Here is a 19,908-nt window from a genome sequence, read left to right as displayed (position 1 = left end):
AACACCCTTAATAACTTACTGGTGTTGGTCATGTTAACTTAAATGACCTGAAATCACTCAAGCCCTAACCTAATTCACATATTATCCCATAACATGTCAAAAATGTCATTTCATAGTGATAAAATTTGTCTTTTTCTGCTGTCAAAATAGTCTTGAAAGTGACCTAAGCACCTCTTAGGATTTTTGTCTGCATTTAAAAGACTTTACGGGGCATAATATGAAGTATTAGGGGAATCATGATATGGATTAACTGATATTGGGTCATATAAGTTAATACAACACTAGTAAGTTACTGAGGGTGTATAGTATATGCAAATTTAGAGGGTATCTAATACATTTTTGAAACAACAGGGGTAACTCATGAATTTCATAAAATCTAATGGATATCTGATAAAGAAATCGTTTTTTGTATTATATATTAGTAATTCTAATGTATTGCTAAAAGAACTAAGATAATCCGAATAAATAATTTAGGGTTGTATTTATTTCTTCAAATTATCAAGTAGATTAGTACTCCCTCTGTTTTTTTCATATATAATTTTCAATTTTTGTGCGCGTCTTTCAATGTACTTTTTTGATTAAATATTAATAAAGTATCTATTAAGATGAATTAGACAAGGCTTCACAGGACTGAGAAAGAAAAAAAAAAAAATAGAGGAAGTATTTATTTTATTTATCATCTATTAGTTCTTCTAGCTAGCAATTAAACACAATCCAAAATAAATAAATAAATAAAAAAAGAAAAGCGACAAGGAGATTAGGAACTGACTTTGCTAATTTGAAGCACCATCATCTCTCTCTCTTTATTCTTTTTCTCTCTCCTCAAAACAGGCAACTGAGTCAATTCCATAGAACAAGAAACAACAAAAAGAAGAAGCTTTTGATATTATTGAGGTGTGCGCAATTTACAGATTTTTTGCGCACAATTTGATGATGGGAGATGATAAATCAACAACGATGGTGATGGGAAGTAGCAGTAGAGAGAGAGATCGAGAACTTCTTATACCAGTCGCTGACTCTTCCATTAATCATGACCACTCTGCTAAACCTTCACCTTCTGCTTCTTCTTCTCATCATTCTGGTAGAGAGGTGATTATTTATTCTTCGATCTATCTGGGTTTTTCCTTAATTTTAATGGGTTCCTTTTAATTTCTGATTTTCCCTTCAAAATTTGGTGAATTTCAACTTTTTTTGGTTAGTGGGTTAGGTTTTTGTTCAACTTGTTATATGGTTTATCTTGTATTTTGGTGCTAGTTTGTTGAATTGTGGGTTGAATTAGTTTATTATAGTGTTGTGATATATGGAAGGATTATGTGTTAGGGGTTAGATTGTGAATTGTGATCTGATTGTTTCAATTTGATTGGTTTGAATAATTTGCTTGAGATTATGAAATTGATTGTTAGAAGTAGTAAATTATGTTGTAGCTTTTATGAGATGGTTTTTGGGTTGATACCTTGTTGAAGTTAGTTTTTTTAGTTTAAGCTTCTATTTTAATCTGGAATTGCTATGATGTTTCTGTTTATTAAGGGCTATGTTAATCAGTAATGATGGAAGCTGGTTGAATTTAGTTAGGACACCTATTGAGTGAGTGACATTTGTTGAAGTGAAAATATATGTCGAATGGACTTTAGCTTACTTATTGTTCCTCTTCGCCAATTTCGGTTAGGCTTAATTGTTTCCCTTCTACAGCTTTTGGTTTTCGGCTTGGAGATACTGGTGTATAGCAACTGCTAATCTGTTATTGAGGGTCGGCAGTACAGCAGTTCTTTTCAGTTCCATATGATTATTGTGCTAATATATGTGTAAGACATACACGCTCGCATCACTGGCATTGTTGGATTCGGTGATGACAACTTTGTCCATGATCCAGTTGTTGGTATAGGGAGTTGGTTATTGGTTTTTGCGTAGAGTGACAAGCTTTTTACTTGTGTCTTGAGTTGATTGTGTTCAGAGAAAGAGACAGTAGCAATAACTGTGTGATACTGAAATTACTGCATTAATTGCATTTGAGTTAGTATTACCGTTCTACTCACTAAAATGAAATGCTCTATTCTTGTTGAATTAAGTTACTAGGAGTACATATAACTTTCGTGAAGCCTATTCTATTATATTTTCTATGTTAATGAAATAGCATTTGAAATAGGTGAATAGGCGAATTGGTACTTTGATGTATTTAGTGTTAATCTACTTATATGGTTGCCTTCCATCTGATTCAATCTGATTACATGATCATCCTTTCTATCGTATTAAGGATAACACATTTTGTATATTGAATGCGCAGACTTTTTATAAAATAATCAGAAGTTGGGCTTCAAAGAAGTTTATGACAGGATGGTAAGTCAGGATCCTCCTATCTCACAGGAATTAATAGCATGTTTTGTTGAGTGAAGTCTCCTAGTTTGTTCCTTCTATCATGATTGATCTGGATACTTAAGTTAGTATGTAGGAGACCTTGTTAAACTCAACTCTTCTCCAAGGATATACCTTGCCCAGTTTGTATTCCTTTTAGGCACATCTCTAGCTTGAACATTTAGGCTATTATTCTAATATTTTTTATTGAAAATGGCATCTGTTTATGCTAGTGTAAGGTGGTTAATTCCTTGGGGGTTTTGATATTGTTTGACTTTCAATATTCCATTTGATGATTTGAATAAAGAGTTTAATTGATTTGCCTTATGTATGAATGTAAGAAGGCAGTATGCATTGGTTTTGGGCTGAGGAGTATCATGCTTCCTAAAACCTTGAGAGTTGAAAGTGACTGCTTTGACATAGATTAGAATTCGAGAGACAGAGAGACGTACATCATGCAAATGAAAGTTTTGCAGTTGAACATTTCTATGAGTATTGTATTGGATGCTCGCTGTAGACTGTTGTAACATCTCAATATAAAGATCTGTGTCTCTAGACTGTAGTTACCTTAGTGAACTGCTATGGCTTGCAATATATCCTGCTGAGCAAAGAAGTGGATACTATTAATCTTGAGAAATTATGTTACCTTGTATCCCAGTATGTGAGATTTTCATTGTTATGACTTGTGAGCCTTACATTTCAGCACTGGACTGTCCATAACTATGCCTTGTCTACAGTTGGACCTTTTTGCATGTCACTAGTCTCGTAGGTTTTTGTTCTGTTATTTGTAAAATTATACAATTGCTGTATAGAAATGGTTTCAGTTATTTTATCAGCGACTGGATATCTGAAAGATTAGTTATATAGTCAGTGGTGCAACTGATTGACCATAGTTTCATTTGCTGTTGCCAATGTATAAAAAAGCTCAAGGCGCATTGACGCACAACCAAGAAAAATTTAGAAATTTTGATGTAAAAAAGTGTGTACATTTTTGCGTCTTGGTGTGTTTTTTTTGCCTCATGGAAATCACCTCGCCTAGCACAAATAAGGCGCTTGACCCAATCGAGTTGCTCCTCAGCGCAGAGGCACCCCCTCCTTTATACACTGAAGTTAGCTCCATACTGCATACTCTAGATAGTACGTATGTATCAATGGAATTTAGATGGAAACTCTAAACTACTGCTTCACGCCATCCTCCAGTATCTCACTGATGCTAAACTTGTTTTTCTATTTGCAGTGTCATCCTTTTTCCGATAGCTGTCACTTTCTACATAACCTGGTGGTTCATACATTTTGTGGATGGATTTTTCTCTCCTATATATGCTCAACTTGGAATTGATATTTTTGGTGAGTATTTATGCTTTTTTCTTACAGTTCCTTCTGTTTTAGTCCTTGGAAACGTGATATTAGTGATCTTATGTGTGCAACCACTTGTTCTTATTTATAGCCTCTGCTTCTCTCTTATTCTGTTTCTGGAGCCAAATCGATGTTGCATCTTTATAGATAACTATCTTCCTGAAAGATTTGGTATTGCAAGACGAAATGGATGTTTCATTGTAGTAGTGTAGCTCCTCTTTACTTGGCCTTCTTTCAAATTATTGCCATGTTGAATCTCAACTTCAAGTCTCAAGACTTAATATTAGGTTTGTGTTTTTGTGTCCATATATATATTGTGATGATGAATCTTTCTAGTTATGATGATAATGACATAATTTCATCATTATGGATCTAGTTACTACTATCATGTGTATACATTTATTACCAGACAAGCTGTTATTATTGTGATTATTTTTAACGTTCATCTGCTATTGGTTATTCTAACTATCATGCTCCCACAATCACCTTATGTATCCTCTGCTTCATGAGAAAGGGGTTTGTCTTGGTGGTTCAGGCTCTTTTTTCAATTTTATCCATATTAACCTGTAATGCACTTGTTTGTTGGTTCAAATTTGATCTTGCTCGTTTCACAAGCTCCCTTCAATGCTGCCCAACTGTGCTTCAATTCTTGTGCTCTATTTACAAGCTTCCTTTCAGCTTTATGCAAGTATGTGTAGCTCTTATATGCATGCAAACTTCAAATGCTGGACATTTCCTTTATGATGTTAAAATTTGTCCATACCAGAACTCATTAACAGTTAATCTGTAGACTCACAAAACTTCAAGGCTTTCATGAGTTGTGCGACCTGGTGTCAATTTGCTTCATAATGCAGCAGCGTCATTCCTTAATTACGGGCATATTTGGGCACACTTGGTCAGATCAAGTACTGGACTTCCTATTTTCTTCTGATTCATTGTTTTCTGCCTCTTTGCTAGGCCTCGGATTCATAACTTCAATAGCATTTATATTCTTGGTTGGCGTTTTCATGTCATCGTGGTTGGGAGCATCTGTTTTGGGCCTTGGTGAGTGGTTTATTAAGAGGATGCCTTTTGTCCGTCACATCTACAATGCCTCAAAGCAAATCAGTTCTGCAATATCACCAGGTATGCTACTTGTTGAACTCCTCTTCTCATGTAATTTTAGAACATTTTGATAAGCATGCTGATGAAGATTCTTGTCATGATACAGACCAGAACACGCAGGCTTTCAAAGAAGTGGCCATCATTAGACATCCACGAATTGGGGAATATGCATTTGGGTTCATCACATCATCTGTTTCCCTGCAGGTACTCGAGTTTGATAAGAAAGAATCTCTTTGCTGTTTTTCATTCTCCCTTTCTGTTTGCAATATACACCTTGTATTTTACCTCATTTTTGCTTAAGCTGCACTTGGTGCATGGAATTGGAAAAGAGAGTTATTTTTTCATAGATTGCATATGTTGTGCCTAGAGACTTGGCTTGCGAGTGACCTTGGTGGTTAGAGATTTGTGTTTGAAGTGAAAAGCTGCTTTAATTGGACATGAAAGATGAACATACTTTGTATATGTTTGACGTGTCATTTGCTTGGATATGCTCTAGCACTTTTCCGTCGGTTAGTGGCTAACAATGTGTTTGGATGAGAGGATTTGAAGAAAGGAAGGGAAGGGGAGGCAAATGTAAGGAACCAACTTTTCTTGCCCTTTTGAGAAATCAACTTCTTTTGGAGGGTAAACCCAAGCCCAATTCTACCTCCCCTCGCCTATCTTTTCCTTCCCTTTCTCTCCACCATTGCTATCCAAACTCTTTAACACACTGTAAGAGACTGAATGAAGATGTGGAAGGATATTTAGGCATGATGTTGGAGCAGTTTGCTTAATTGTACAGACTGATTAATTTACATGGGGGGATTTTAGCATTTTCATGTTTGATGGGAATGTCAACTGTGTCAATTGTACTCCTAGAAAATGAAGAGTCAAAATTGTTTTGGATGATTGGCCAAATGGTTTTTGGACGCTGATCCATGGTTTCCCTTTTGTAATGTGTATGGCAGAGTTATTCTGGGGAGGAGGATCTATGTTGTGTCTATGTTCCCACAAACCATCTATATATCGGTGATATTTTCCTCGTCAACTCGAAGGATGTAATCAGGCCAAACCTGTCAGTTCGTGAAGGAATTGGTGAGTACTTCACATCTTTATGTTAGATTTTCCTGAGATACTCTACACAAGTTAACAGTAGCAAATTAGCAATGGAGAAAAAGATTATCAATCTTTAAAAGAATGGCCTATATATATGTGCCAAACTAAAATTTGAACACATTTCTATGTCAAGAAATATTACTAAAATCATGTAAGGAGAAAAACTCTACTGGTAAGCTCTCATAGGTCAACTAGTCTAGTAGGGGGAAATGACAAGCATCCTTTATTGCTAGGCCAAAAAATACTTTGTACGTCTTCTGACATCTTAAATGCGCCTTATAAGCCATCAAGTATGCTAAACATGGAATCTACTTACAGTCGCATATGATTTAACTGTCTGAAACTTCAAATTAGAATCCACTATTATGATGTGCGTTTTCAACATTTGTCCTTGCAGAGATCGTAGTGTCTGGTGGGATGTCTATGCCACAGATCCTCTCAACGTTGGATTCTCGTATCGGCCACCTTGACAGAATAAGATCGAACAGAAGCTGAGACTGATGGTAATTTTTAGGGTATAGATGCCTGATTAGTAGATAGTGAACCAGAAGTCTCAAATGTGTGGAGAGAATACTCATGCAATGCAACCTGTTTATAGTTCACCTTGAGAAGACGCGAACAATTAGAGTTAAAAACTATTTTTGAAGTTGTATCTGTTTCGTCATACGATATATTCGTCGGATGTCTCATGTCTTGTACAATGTAGATGTAGTGTGTTGTTCAAAATCAGAGGCACGCTGTTACGAGATTATAGGTTTATGTGTTTTGTTGATGCTTTTCTTTCTCTATTTATCACTATGTTCTATTTTTCTTTCGGAATTAACTTGTCCAACACACATTTCTCTACTTATTAATCCTAACCACTGGAGAAATGTTATTAACATTATTTGCTCATGGTACAATTTGGTAAATTCTTAACAATTTATGTGGCGAAATCTGATCAAACTTTTCATTTATGAAATTAAAGGCTAGTGACTAATGAGTACTCGTGGTTTCTTCTCAATGTGGATTGGGTGCATCAATAAAGATATCACATATTTTCGGAATAAACTTGGTTAACCCACCGGGTAGACTACCCACCTCATAATATAAGGTTGTGGTAATTATGATGGTGGAATCAAACTAGACTTAAATACTAATATTTAATTATCTATTAGTAGCGGGTAGTCTACCCGGTGGGTTAACCAAGCAATGTCCCATATTTTCGTATTGTCTACTGCCTTAGATCCTATTATACATTTATACTACAAGTCTCCAATGGCAATCTTTACCATTCATCCACAAAATTTGTCACCTATATTTACCATATACGGTACCAAGCTTGTTTGGTGGAGGTAGTGGTCGTGAACCTCACTACCTATTTGTGCATGGAAGTAGAGATTTTCTTATATCCCCACTCATTCTCAAGCGTTGACTTGTATAGTTGGGCTAACTGACCTGCGATAGGTGCTTGTCCAGTATGGTCATTCTTCTTACCAAGGGGTCCTCAATGGGAGCCTCAGAAAAAGAATCTACCGTAGACGGTATTTTTTCCTTCTTTCTCCCTCTACTTCTTCCTCTTTACTCACCTACCATAACCACAACTACCCCAGCCACCTCCCCAACCACCACTGCCACCACCACCCCTATCCCCCTCGCAACCACTCCCCCACCCTTGCAGCATCCCCCCAACCGCACCCCATGCCCTCGCACATACCCTCGCCCCTGCACATCTCACCACCCACCTTCTACTCCCTAACACTTGTTGCTTGTACAACCCCTTCTCTCCCCAACACCTGCACAACCCAACCACCTCCAACTCTGGCATACCCTTCTATCTTCTTCTTTCTCCTCCTCCTCCTTCCTTGCCCTTCGCCGAAGCCCAACACCACCGCTCCTCCTCCTCCCTTTCTTCCTCCTCCTCCTCTTTCCTTCTCACAATACACCATTTTCATCCCAAAATTTATTTTCCGTTATTCACATGGAATCGAATTGAAATTTTGTTTCCACCATGATGGAAACGAAAAATTGGTTCAGTTCTTGCTAAAAAATTATGAAACTTTTATACTTTTGAGGTCAAAAAGTACAAAAAAAAAAAATACAAAATACATTTTAAAATATGAGCGATAAATAACAAGACCCTTACTATTTTGAACTAGTGTTTTTTATTTCGTTCCGCGTTAATTTGCATAAGCCATAATAACAATAGAAGCAGGGAGTATAGAAAAAATTTCACTTTATTGAAGAAATTTTGTTGGATTCCCTTATCATTCCCCCTCCTTTGAAGTGTTTGGGCCTATAAGTCGGGCCCTTTGCAAGAACAGTCGAGATGTTATTAATCTTACACCCAAAAAACAATTTTTTTGGTACCGTAAACTTATCTATCAAAGAAAATACAAGTATACTTTTTATGTGCAAGTAACTTGAAGATTCATGAATACCACTTCCTCCATTTTGTTTTGCAGTATCCAAATTACTTAACATGTTTGCTAATGCACAATTTTAAATTTTAATATATAATAATGTATGATTTATAATTAAATTTTGATATCTTGAAAATATAAACAGAGATGAATAGTATTAAAAATCAATATGATACAACTAAAAAAAAAAAAGGAAGTATATCTCGATTCTTATATTATTATCAATATTTTCATATTGAACTTTAGAGGTTTAATACTATATGACTACTATTTATTGCACAAGCCAAAACACTAGTTCTCTACTTGATATAATTACTTAAAATTCTTAAACAAAATTGAATTTCTTATATTCCTTTATTTATAAGTTATATCTTTACTTATTATTGTTTATTAGTGACTTGAATTATGAGTTAAAAATAAACAACAAAATAAGTACCATAAAAGAACAATAAAAAAAAGTTCTAACAAGCTCGTTTGAATATGTTCGAGTTGATATAACACTAATTACTTAGAAAGTCAAAAGTGTATATAATCCTTAACAATTACTTTACTCCTTCTATAGTTATAATCTTTCACAATACTCATTGAGAAGAATCAAATAAGATTTCACATGACTAATTTTTTTTCTTATATATTGACAAAAATTATAAAAAATTATTTTTAATTGTAAATATTGTCAAATTTTCAATGGGATAAAATAAAAAAAAATACCAATGGTCAAACTTATTAGATTAAGGATATGCCAAACATAGAGCTATTTAAACTCCTTAATCCTAACTAATATAGATCAGATAAACAATAAGATTAAATTATAATAAATTTGGGCCACAGACGAACCCCTCTCAGAACCCATAAAAAGCCCAAACAAAACAAAAAAACCCTAAAAATCCATCTTTTCACACCCCTTATAAAACTCCTCACCACTCTAATTCTTCTCATCAATCACAATCTCCTCCATCAGTTTCCCCCAATTTTTTCGCATTCTAGGGTTTTTCTCTCTCCTCAAAATCCTCTCAATTTTATTCGTCGATTTAATTGAATTTCAAATAGGACGATGACGAAGATTTCATGGTCTCGTTCGTCGTAAGAGCGATTTAATTCGCCTTGACGACCATTCTGTTATATCACCACCCATAAGCTGAGTCCTTAATTCTCCATTTTTTTCCTTGATTTTAATTTATTTGTTAAAAATGTTTGAATTTGTATTTTTTGTTGAAAAATGTTTGAATTTGTTTTTGTTTGGCCAATGATTAAATTTTTTTAATAGACAAGCATATGTCTGAATTAATTCATGTGGAATACCTAATCTTCTCTATGAGGCCTTTTATTTTTTAATCATAATTTAATCTATAATTTTTTTTAATTAATTTGTCAATGATGCAATCAGTTTGATGTGTGTAATTGTATGAAATTCAATGATTACAATCTCACTACTGCCTTCCTTCTGAGACTTTTCTAGTAAAAATTTCTAGATCTTGATTTTTTCTAAATTTTTTTTTGATGAATTTGGAGATCGTATGATGATTTTAAATGCATAGTTCAGATGAATAATACTGTGATTAATGTAAATCTTAATAGTCTTTCGCTCCTATCTGATGATCTCCTTCAATAATTATTGTTTTTAACACTTAGGTTACAATTCTAAATTTTTTTATTGAATTGATGAAATTTTTATCAATTAGCGAAGATGAACAATGCTAATATTTCTGACACCTCTTGTATGAGAAGAACTTCAATTTAAGTTCTTCACTGAGCAGATAAAGCAAATTTCTGAGCAAAAATTTAATTCAACAAAATTCATTTTTTTATTTCGTAAATTTTATGTAATTTTCTAATTTTGATTGTGTTGTAATTTTGCTTTAGTTTCGAGTAGTTTTTCAGGCAGCCCCCTAGCAAAAAAAAGTTGATAAGGGAGGTGTTATTCTACTCGTAGATTGACTCTTTAGCTCTTCAGAACTGCTGATATTTAGGATGAAGCAGTTCTAGTAACGCTGAAGTACATTCATTTTGGATTATTTTCATCATTGAGAGATAATTAAGGTGTAATTTGAAGATTAGACTGTGAAAAAGCAAATGTCGCAAGTAATTAAATGGACTTGGAGTAATTGTATTGGATGGACACTGGAATTTCCGAGTGTTTATAGACTTCTCATAACAAAAATACATTTTGGTATTGTGATTTTATTTTGACATCTCACTATGAAACGTCAATATTTAAACGCTAATACTTAAAGTTGGACTTTGAGTATTGCTTTATAATATGGGATTGAATTGAAAAATGAGGACAATGACGAGGAATAAATTAAGGTCTCGTTCGTCGTAAGTGCGATTTCATTTGCCTTGCCGAAAACTCATAACCATTTCCGAGTCCTTTTTTTTTTCAATTTTTTTGTATTAGGTGTCGTTTTGAAGAAAAAGGTTTGTTATTGTTGATTGATATTGTAAATATGGCCAATGATTAAAATTATTTTATAAATTGACAAGCATATGTCTAAATCAATTTATGTGGAAACTTTTATCCATGAGGCCGTTTTTTAATAAAATTATATTGTTTTTTTATGGATATAATGTAAAAAGGAGATTGTGAATAGTGGAAAAGTAAAATTATATTGAGAAATTGAAGGAGATTGTGAATAGTGGAAAAGCAAAATCATACTGAAATATAAGGTACAAGTTGAAGGAGATTGTGAATAGTGAAAAAGTTAAATCGTGCAAGATATTTAAAATTGCAAGAACTATATAATTGTAATTAAGTTGTTAATAATGCTGTTATAATCTTGGGTTTAAGTTGTAGTGTCCAACTTCACTTGATCTTCATGATGTTTGCGCTAAATTGAAAATCAAATCAAAATGATTGTACTTCATATTGATCGGTGTCGGCATTTGTAGATCATTCCTTCGAAGTGAGAATGTTGGAGATAGTATTTGCAATTCATAGTGAGATGTCAAAGTGATCATGTTACAAAATTTTTGGTATCAAAACTTAGAGCCTGTTTCTCCCAACTTATTTTCAGTTCAGACTAGTTCAGTTCAGCTTTTGACAAAACTTTTACTCTCATATATCATTATTTAGTTTAGATCGGTTCAGCTCAGTTGTTTTATGCCGAAGAGACTAGTTTAGTTGTTTTATGCCCTCAACACTTCAAAATGTTGATTGGTGTATTTTGTTTTGACCTCGAAAAATCCTTCAAAATATGTTTTTTGGTGTGAAAATATTGAGGTCGCATGATGATTTTAAATGCATAGTTCAGATGATTAATTATGTGATTAATGTAAATCTTAATAGTCTTTCGCTCCTATCTGATGACCTCCTTCAATAATTTTTTGTTTTCAAAAATTAGGTTTAAATTTTAGATCGAATTGATGAAATTATGTCAATTAGCGAAAATGAATAATGCTAATATTTATGACACCTCTTGTATGAGAAGAGCTTAAGTTTATTTTAAAATTTAGGTTCTTCACTGAGCAGATAAAGCAAATTTTATGAGCAATTTTATTTTAACAATTAATAATTATTATTTTGTTAAATTTTATGTGATTTTAAATATTATTAGTATTTTTTTCGAGTAGTTATTCAGGCAGCCCCCTAGCAAAAAAAAAAGGTTGATAAGGGAGGTGTTGTTCTACTCGTAGATTAATTTTTAGCTCTTCAGAACTGCTGATATTTGCCATGATGCAGGTCTAGTAACGCTGAAGTATATTCATTTTGTATTATTTTCATCATTGATATTCGAGATTTCTGAACAAATTTAGGCTATGTTTAGTTTATTTTATTTTTGCTTATTTCAGATCTAATCAGATCAGAAAAAAGGATTATTATTTACTAGTATATTTGTTCAAAAGGATTATTATTGTTGTTATTGAACTTCATGGCCTAAATTTAAATAAAGTGTGAGTTACAAATTATAAATTTAGATTCGATATACCCATATCCATTCTAATGCCGCAACTTATATAACACTGATCTAGACTGTTATAACGGATGTGAGGAAGAAACAAATATCGAATGCAAAAAGCGATAAAAACAGACAACAGATTTACGTGGTTCACCAATTTGGCTACATCCACGGCAGAGAGGGAGAGAATATTTTATTATGTGAGGAAAACCGGATTACAGAGAGAATTTAGGCTAATTCGGCGTTTAAAACCTAGGTACAAATAACCTATTTATACTTAGCGCTCAAAAACGCGTTTCCGCGTTATCCGCCGACCCGCCCGGGCGCCCGGGCGTAATCCGCCCGACCGGGCGGTCCCCAGCTCTTCCAGAACAGCTTGCGCGCCCGACCGGGCGAGGCGAAAACAGTTTCGTCAGTTCTTCGTAAAACTGACATAACTTTCTCGTTTCTCATCGGAATTGGGCATATGACCTATCGTTGGAAATCTCTCGGAACAAGCTATCACCTCCACTTTGAATCACCTCAAAATCATTTATAGATTGAGTGATATGTCCATTCAAAGTCAGCCTTATGTCATTCCTTCTTCACGCATTCTACCAAACACCTTCAAGGCACCATTCAAGTAACTATTCTTACATAGACCTTTAACTACCCATTTAAGGCTAACAGAAGATATAAAACAAAAAGATAGATTGATTAGATTCTTGATCTTATTATAAAGGACATGAAGTATGAACCTCATCTGTGGAGGGATATTGGTGTAAATAAGCTGAACGCACATTTTTTTAGGGAAGACACATTTTGTATATCTCTACTGGCGTCTTGATACTGAAACAACCACGAAACCACATCATTGAGATCATTTTCATGCTTTCATCCGTCTTTCTCAATTCATGGTACCATATTATAAACCAAAATGAAAACAAAGAGATAGTACATGAAGTATATCATATGATTGTTCCAACGTGACATCTTATTTATACTATACACAAAGCATCACGGATTTCATACAACTTCAGCACATACATCCTATGACATGAACTAGCGACTAACCCCAGCACTACCACCCCCTCTACCACGTCCACCATTATCACCCATGCCATGTGGTCTAAACATTGGACCCGTAGGAAAAGCAGGAAATGACATATCATAATAAAACCCACCCCCATAGGGTGGCATATGCATATGAGGTTGGCCATACATATGCTGATTCTGCAGGAGATTTCGATCTCGAGCTCGACCTGAACCAAACCCATTACTACTACCACCACCACTACCAGGCGATCTCGCCGAAGCTGAGCTATAAGAATAACTGGAGCCTCCAGGGACTGAAGTAGTTCTCCAGCTGTATTCCCAGCTGCCGTCAGGGGCAGCTTCATGGCCCGACCTCGTGTTTGGACCTCCTGAACCAGAGTTATCGTTGCCTTGATGATTAGCCATATCAGGGGGTGTTATTGGTTTAGAACTGGGTTTTGATGAAGAGGAAGAGCAAGTGAATACGAAAAACACGCTCAATATCAAACCAAAGACAACCGCCCTAGTAAGTGGGTTTATCATTTTTGTCAAATGGTAAGCCTTTGGGTGTTATCTTAAATACTATTATTAGCCCATAGGTTAAATTTATAAATCAAAGTCAAAGTGTATGGTTTCAATTGAATTAAGTGGGTAGAAGCATGTAGTTATTGAACTTCGATTATGATATGAGTATTAACCACTTAGTCAAATACAATGAGAATCCACATGTTAGTAAAATCCATTCACGCATTTGGTGATAGAGTTTCATATTGGAACACTTTCAATGAGGCGAATATCTTCGTCATGGGTGGCTATGATGTCGGGATTACACCCCCAGGTCGATGATTCCGGATCTTCTAGAGTTTTAGTGAAACTCTATAAGGCAGAGTTGCATTTGAGCCATATGGAATTTTATGAGATAAAAGAGAATATATGAGCCGTTAATTGTTTGTTCAATGGTTGATATTGCTTAAACTCTACCTTGTAGAGTTATTTTACAACTCTAGAGGATCCAAACACCAGGTCGATGTTCTTCTCCCTTCGGACTTGGAAATTGTAACAAAGGGAACTCCACAACTGAACCATATATTGCTACTCACAATTTATTGTTGGCTCATGCATTTGCCGTTAGTCATTAAGGGTATTCGGGTGTATTTTGTTGAAATTGAGGGATACCCTGTGTATTTTCAAAAGTGCAGGGGGTACCAGGTGAATTTCATGAAAACTCGGGAAATTTGGTGAAAAAACTGTAAAATAAATTTTTAAAGCTATTTCTTCTACCAGTTATGTTTTGTATACACCAATGATTGGTGTATTTTGTTTCGAACTTGAAAATCCTTCAAAATAATGTTTTTTGTTTTGTAAATTTTGAGGTCATATGATGATTATAAATGCATAGTTCAGATGATTAATTATGTGATTAATGTAAATCTTAATAGTCTTTCGCTCCTATCTGATGACCTCCTTCAATAATTTTTTTATTTTTGTATTTGTATTTGATAAGGGAGGTGTTGTTCTACTCGTAGATTGATTTTTAGCTCTTCAGAACTGCTGATATTTGCGATGATGCAGGTCTAGTGACGTTGAAGTATATTCATTTTGGATTCTTTTCATCATTGATCTTCGAGATTTTTGAACAAATTGAGTTGCAAAGATTGATTTTTTTATGACTTGGATGATTCAGGTGAAATAATAATAAAGTGTTATTTTAAGATCAAGAAAAATCAAATATCGCAATTAATAATTGTATTGAGTGGACATTGAAATTTGAAAGAATAATACGAAGTTGCAATTTGATTCCGAAAATGCATGATATGTCGAAATAGATGGGTAAGTTTATGAATTAGTAAAATTATATTGGAAGAAGTTAGGAAAAGTACTATGACCGAATTGACAAATGAGGACAATGACGAGGAATATATTAAGGTCTTGTTTGTTGTAAGTGCGATTTAATTTTGCCTTGTTTTTTTTTTTTTTTTTTTTTGACATCAGTGCATCTTACAAACTAACAAGACTCTTGTATAGTAGATCTAGTACTACGACAATGGATCGCCATTTGATGGGCCAACTGCACTTGGTCCCTACTTACTTTCGTCAATCTGCAGCTTGGAATGTCTCTAGCCTCCACACGAATGGCCTGTAGCGTGTGAATGATTGATATGTCCTCTCTAGTTGTCGACCCCAGGAAAGAAACTAGTAGTGTTGAGTCTGTATAGATCAAAGTATTTGATATGTTCATAGTACGAATCCATTTAACTGCAGATAGGCAAGCTGCCGCTTCAGTTTGTAATGCGGAAGAGGCATACAAAAAGCTCCCTTGTCGTTGGAATGGGCGCTGATGGCGTGTGGCTACCCAGGCAGCTCCTCCAAAACCCGTACTTTTATCCCAGGAACCATCTATTTGTATTAGAATGTCCGGAAAAACACCCTGTAACCGACCAATGTTGATAGACCAGAAACCGGGGGGAGGCCCGTAGTTAGGTGCAGGTGGTGGAGTCCGCCGTGGATGATCGTCCTCTATAAACCTTGTGTGTTGGTGATAACTATCCCGGATGTGATGATGGACGACCTCTTCCGTAGCTCGAATTTGACGAAAAACTTGCCCATTCCTGGCCATCCAGATGGCCCATAGGGTTCCTATAAACTGAGGAAAGCGATTCCCCTCTATTCCATCTTCTTTCACAAATTTATCTAACCAATGCTCGAGCCAGGCTTCCATTGTAAACCCTTCAACGGCAGGATCGTGGACTGGTAAAGTAGTTCTATCCCATATCTCAATAGCAAGAGGGCAATAGCGGAATATGTGCTGGACATCTTCAATATCAGATAAACAAGTTAGGCATTGTGAATTAGTTGTGATGCTTCTCTTGAGAAGGTTGGAAGAAGTTGCTAAGCAATTATGCCAAATCTTCCAAACGAACAATTTCCATTTAGGCATGATGTTCAAGCTCCAGAGTTTTCGGAAAAATTTCGAACCTACTGGGTTTGTCATGCTATAATTTTCATTTTGCTGGTGGAGAAGTAAACCATACCCTGATTTAGTGGAGTAGTTACCAGAGCGAGTGAAAGGCCAGTAATACCTATCCTCCTCATTTGTCCGGTATGGTAGTTCCATGCTTTGGATCAATCGCACATCATTCGGTAGAAAATATCGGTGTAGCAGTCCTGTATTCCATCCTTGATTTTGAGGCAAGATAAAATCCGCAACTCGAGTGTTAGCTGCTGTCCGAAGGTTGACATTATCTCGAAATGTGGGAATTTGACCATGGACCCACGGTTGGGAAGCCGCTCGAATAGACACCCCATTACCCACTTTCCAAATGCATGACCTTTTTAAAGAATGATTAGCCTTGAGAAGGCCTCGTCGACCCATTGACATGTTATGTTTGGTCATGCGAATCCAAGACTGACATTGGTTTGTAGATCTAAAAACCCGGGAAATTAAAAGGTGTGGATAGTGGCTGATGCGCCATACCTGTTTCATTAGGAGTGCCATATTGAAACATCCTATGTTTCGGATGCCAAGACCACCCTGGCCCCTAGGTTGATGAAGAATCTCTTTCCTTTTCCAATGAAGCCCGATGTGATGATTGTTTTTCCAAAAGAAGCGCATCATCATGGCATCTAGTTTGTTAGCTATAGTGGTCGGGATGGGAAGAACGGCGAGCTGATGCATTATTGACGCTATCAATATCGAATTGATGATGATTAGCTTGGTAGATTGAGACAGCTGACTGTGGTTCCAGCGAGTGATTTTGTTTGAGATAACATCCAAAAGAGGGGTAAAGTGTTGGACTTTGGATCCCTGGATGTCGATTGGAGTACCCAAATAAGTACCAAAAGAGGGGTAAAAGCTTGTAATTTTGCCTTGTTGAGAACTCATAACCATTATTCGAGCCCTTCTATTTTCAATCTTTTTGTTAGAGTTTTATTTATAAAAGGTTTGTTTTTGCCAATTGATTTTATAACGGATTTTTTAACCCATGTACCTAATATATAGTATACTAAAGCTCATTTTATAAATCTCGATAATGATTAAAATTATTTAAAATTTGACTTGTGTATGTCTAAATCAATTGATGTGAAAATATTGATTTATGAGGCCTTTTTAAAAATTGAAATTATGTGTTTGATAATATTCAACATTGCTAAATTAGAGTGTATATAGGAAAGACTGTGAGGCCTTTTTAAAACTTGAAACTATGAGTCTAATGAGATTCAACTATGGTAAAATAGAGTGTAAATAGCGAAAAAATCAAATTGTTTTAAGTTTTTAAATCGAAGTAGTGTATCTTTAAGTAAATTGTTAATAATGTTGTTAATTTGTTTGTTAAATTTGTAGTATCAATCTCATTTGATTCCAAGACAGTAAACATATTGAAGGATAGTACAATGGGCCTTTCGTAGTGCTATTTAGGCTTGTTTGGTTAAAGTAGCAGTTAGCTATTGCATTAGCGGTAGCTGTTGGGGGTAGCTACTAGCTGTGTACTAGTAGCTGCTAGCGATTAACATTTAAATTAGTAGTTTTCCTAAGAGGGTTTAAAGTAGTTGTTTAATTACATGTGTTTGGCAAAACTAGGTATTGAGATTGTAAAAGGCAATGAATGACATTTATTCAAATATGAAATGACCTACAATTAGTTGGTTCAATTATTAAATAATAAATTCAATTTTTTTTCAAAGGATTTCACAGAAAAAAGGAGTATAGACTTTTTCGAAAATGGTCCAGCGAGTGCTAGACTTATGGACCGACAGTGGTTGTAGCTCACTGGTAGAGGATATGGGAGATAGTTGGTGTAATATGATGGTCTGGAAGGGGTGCGACGCGAAGCTGAGGCAAAAGGCTGCCTTACTAGCGTGGAGTATATGGACGAAACGAAACTTCAGAGTCTTTGAGTGCAAGACTACGCCCAATCTTGTGCTCCTTGCTAGGGTTGAACGTCTAGCTTTCGAGCATAACACCTACACGCAATAGGTATACACGAGTAATGTGTCGAAGAATAAGCCGAGTGCAGACTGTTCGCAAGCCCCTTCCTCAGGTGTGATAAAGCTCAAATTGGGGTTTCATTGGCTTCCAAAGTATGGGTTGGTTTGGGTGTGGTGGCAAGAGATGAAAAGGGAGATGTTCTATTTGCGGCTACTCGTCGCATTCGTGCATGGGGTGACCTCTTGAAGCTGCAGAAAGTAAAGCTCTCCTCTCCTAGCTATTAAGATTGCCAAGAATCATGGTTATCACAATATCATATTGGAGTCGGACAATCAAGTTCTTGTGACCTTTCTAACACAATAGTTTATTTTTCTCATTTGGATAGTGTCATAGAGGATATTTTGCCGTTGAGTTGCTCTTTTAATTCTTAAGTGTCGTCTCATGAGAAGAGAGGTGGGAATATAGTCGCCCATCATCTTGCCAAAGTAGGTTTTTTTGGTGTCGAACAAGTTTGGGAACATCACTATCATTCAGAGGTTTCCCCTTATGTTCTTTGGAACTTGTTGTCCCTTGATTAATGATATAGAGTAACTTTTAAGATTTATAAAAATTCTAATATATAAGAAAAAATATATTTATGTGGAGCTTTTTTTAATTTGTCTTATTGCGTACATTAGTGCCGCATGCATGCATGTTTCGATTCCAAATGGATCCATCAAACGTTTGTTATAAAACCTGTGTCAAAAGTCAAAGGATAATGTATGATAATAAGTTTTATTATTTTAAAATAGAGGAAGTATGTTTATAGTGATGACAATTACTATTTGTTTATTATATATGATTAACTTTATGATGAAAGTTGACTCTTTAATCCTAATTAATACTTTTATATGATTATTAATTCTTGCTATTTCATGAAAGTTTGTGTTATATAAAAAAAGTACGACTATGTATTGACAAAAACACTTTATATTATGTATTTACGAGAACTAGTTAAGAAAGTTTTTATTTATTATTTAGTTTTATAGAATTATGTATTTGTATATCAACAACTTTGTCCAACTTTTTTTGATTTTGTGGTGCATCCCCGGAATGGCCCCGAAACTGTTGTAAAAGTTGTTTTTATGTCCGTTCAAAGTCGTGGGAGCTCTAAATATAGCATCCGATGTCCCCTGGAGCCATCCCACATCATTCGATGCACGGGTCCCATGGACGTCTAAAAGCGTAATTTGTAGCTTTCAATTTTGGCCGTTTTAAGGCTTCTCCGGGCCCAATCATATTTTACGCTGAAAACCTTCCTATGGGTGCGGCAAGACTTTATAGTGCATCCCCGATGCTTCGCAACATCTAAATTGCCCAAAATGCCATCAAAGCACCCATTTTTTTTATTTTGTGGTGCACCCCTGGAATGGCCCCGAAACTGTTGTAAAAGTAGTTTTTATGCCCGTTCAAAGCCGTAGGAGGTCTAAATATAGCATCCCATGTTCCCTCGAGCCATCCCACGACATTCGATGCACGGGTCCCATGGACGTCTAAAAGTGTAAGTTTTAGTCTTCAATTTTGACCATTTTAGGGCTCCTCCAGGCCCGATCATATTTTTCGCCAAAAACCTTCCTATGGGGTGCGTCATGACTTATAATACATCCCGAGTTTTTGGCACCATCTAAATTGCCCCAGGAAAGCCCATCAAAACGCCCATTTTTGATTTTGTGGTGTACCCCCGGAATGGGCACGAAACTGTTGTAAAAGTTGTTTTTATGCCTGT

The 19,908-nt window shown here is 35.5% G+C and overlaps 2 protein-coding genes and 10 non-coding genes across 12 annotated transcripts; 11 read left to right on the top strand and 1 right to left on the bottom strand.

Annotated features, from left to right (window-relative positions):
• Positions 1-731: 731 nt before the first annotated feature.
• On the top strand, positions 732-6,723 carry LOC104902223 (protein LIKE COV 1). The gene is made up of 7 exons (XM_010689922.4): positions 732-1,089; positions 2,282-2,334; positions 3,587-3,696; positions 4,663-4,830; positions 4,916-5,013; positions 5,757-5,883; positions 6,302-6,723. The coding sequence occupies exons 1-7, from the start codon at positions 931-933 to the stop codon at positions 6,397-6,399; spliced, it is 813 nt and encodes a 270-aa protein (XP_010688224.1). The 5' UTR covers positions 732-930; the 3' UTR covers positions 6,400-6,723.
• A 2,632-nt stretch (positions 6,724-9,355) lies between these two features.
• LOC125493027 (small nucleolar RNA Z43) lies at positions 9,356-9,452 on the top strand. Its single transcript, XR_007269408.1, has one exon. It is a non-coding gene; the product is annotated as a small nucleolar RNA Z43 (small nucleolar RNA).
• A 223-nt stretch (positions 9,453-9,675) lies between these two features.
• Positions 9,676-9,758, top strand: LOC125493031 (small nucleolar RNA U83). Its single transcript, XR_007269412.1, has one exon. It is a non-coding gene; the product is annotated as a small nucleolar RNA U83 (small nucleolar RNA).
• A 56-nt stretch (positions 9,759-9,814) lies between these two features.
• On the top strand, positions 9,815-9,910 carry LOC125493024 (small nucleolar RNA snR60/Z15/Z230/Z193/J17). Its single transcript, XR_007269405.1, has one exon. It is a non-coding gene; the product is annotated as a small nucleolar RNA snR60/Z15/Z230/Z193/J17 (small nucleolar RNA).
• Positions 9,911-9,986: 76 nt separating this feature from the next.
• On the top strand, positions 9,987-10,083 carry LOC125493029 (small nucleolar RNA snoR1). Its single transcript, XR_007269410.1, has one exon. It is a non-coding gene; the product is annotated as a small nucleolar RNA snoR1 (small nucleolar RNA).
• Positions 10,084-10,185: 102 nt separating this feature from the next.
• LOC125493035 (small nucleolar RNA snoR77) lies at positions 10,186-10,309 on the top strand. Its single transcript, XR_007269416.1, has one exon. It is a non-coding gene; the product is annotated as a small nucleolar RNA snoR77 (small nucleolar RNA).
• Positions 10,310-10,588: 279 nt separating this feature from the next.
• LOC125493028 (small nucleolar RNA Z43) lies at positions 10,589-10,677 on the top strand. Its single transcript, XR_007269409.1, has one exon. It is a non-coding gene; the product is annotated as a small nucleolar RNA Z43 (small nucleolar RNA).
• An 845-nt stretch (positions 10,678-11,522) lies between these two features.
• LOC125493023 (small nucleolar RNA snR60/Z15/Z230/Z193/J17) lies at positions 11,523-11,618 on the top strand. Its single transcript, XR_007269404.1, has one exon. It is a non-coding gene; the product is annotated as a small nucleolar RNA snR60/Z15/Z230/Z193/J17 (small nucleolar RNA).
• Positions 11,619-11,686: 68 nt separating this feature from the next.
• LOC125493030 (small nucleolar RNA snoR1) lies at positions 11,687-11,796 on the top strand. Its single transcript, XR_007269411.1, has one exon. It is a non-coding gene; the product is annotated as a small nucleolar RNA snoR1 (small nucleolar RNA).
• Positions 11,797-11,882: 86 nt separating this feature from the next.
• Positions 11,883-12,008, top strand: LOC125493036 (small nucleolar RNA snoR77). Its single transcript, XR_007269417.1, has one exon. It is a non-coding gene; the product is annotated as a small nucleolar RNA snoR77 (small nucleolar RNA).
• Positions 12,009-14,585: 2,577 nt separating this feature from the next.
• Positions 14,586-14,681, top strand: LOC125493022 (small nucleolar RNA snR60/Z15/Z230/Z193/J17). The gene has a single exon (XR_007269403.1). It is a non-coding gene; the product is annotated as a small nucleolar RNA snR60/Z15/Z230/Z193/J17 (small nucleolar RNA).
• Positions 14,682-15,221: 540 nt separating this feature from the next.
• Positions 15,222-16,595, bottom strand: LOC125492406 (uncharacterized). The gene has a single exon (XM_048634858.1). It carries the CDS (start codon positions 16,593-16,595, stop codon positions 15,222-15,224), a length of 1,374 nt encoding a protein of 457 aa, XP_048490815.1.
• Positions 16,596-19,908: the final 3,313 nt, after the last annotated feature.

Source organism: Beta vulgaris, chromosome 8 (genome assembly GCF_026745355.1).
Source record: "Beta vulgaris subsp. vulgaris cultivar EL10 chromosome 8, EL10.2, whole genome shotgun sequence".
Lineage (NCBI taxonomy): Eukaryota > Viridiplantae > Streptophyta > Magnoliopsida > Caryophyllales > Amaranthaceae > Beta > Beta vulgaris.
The sequence above is the reverse complement of the archived record's forward strand: the minus strand, read 5'-3'. Positions and strand labels throughout refer to the sequence as shown.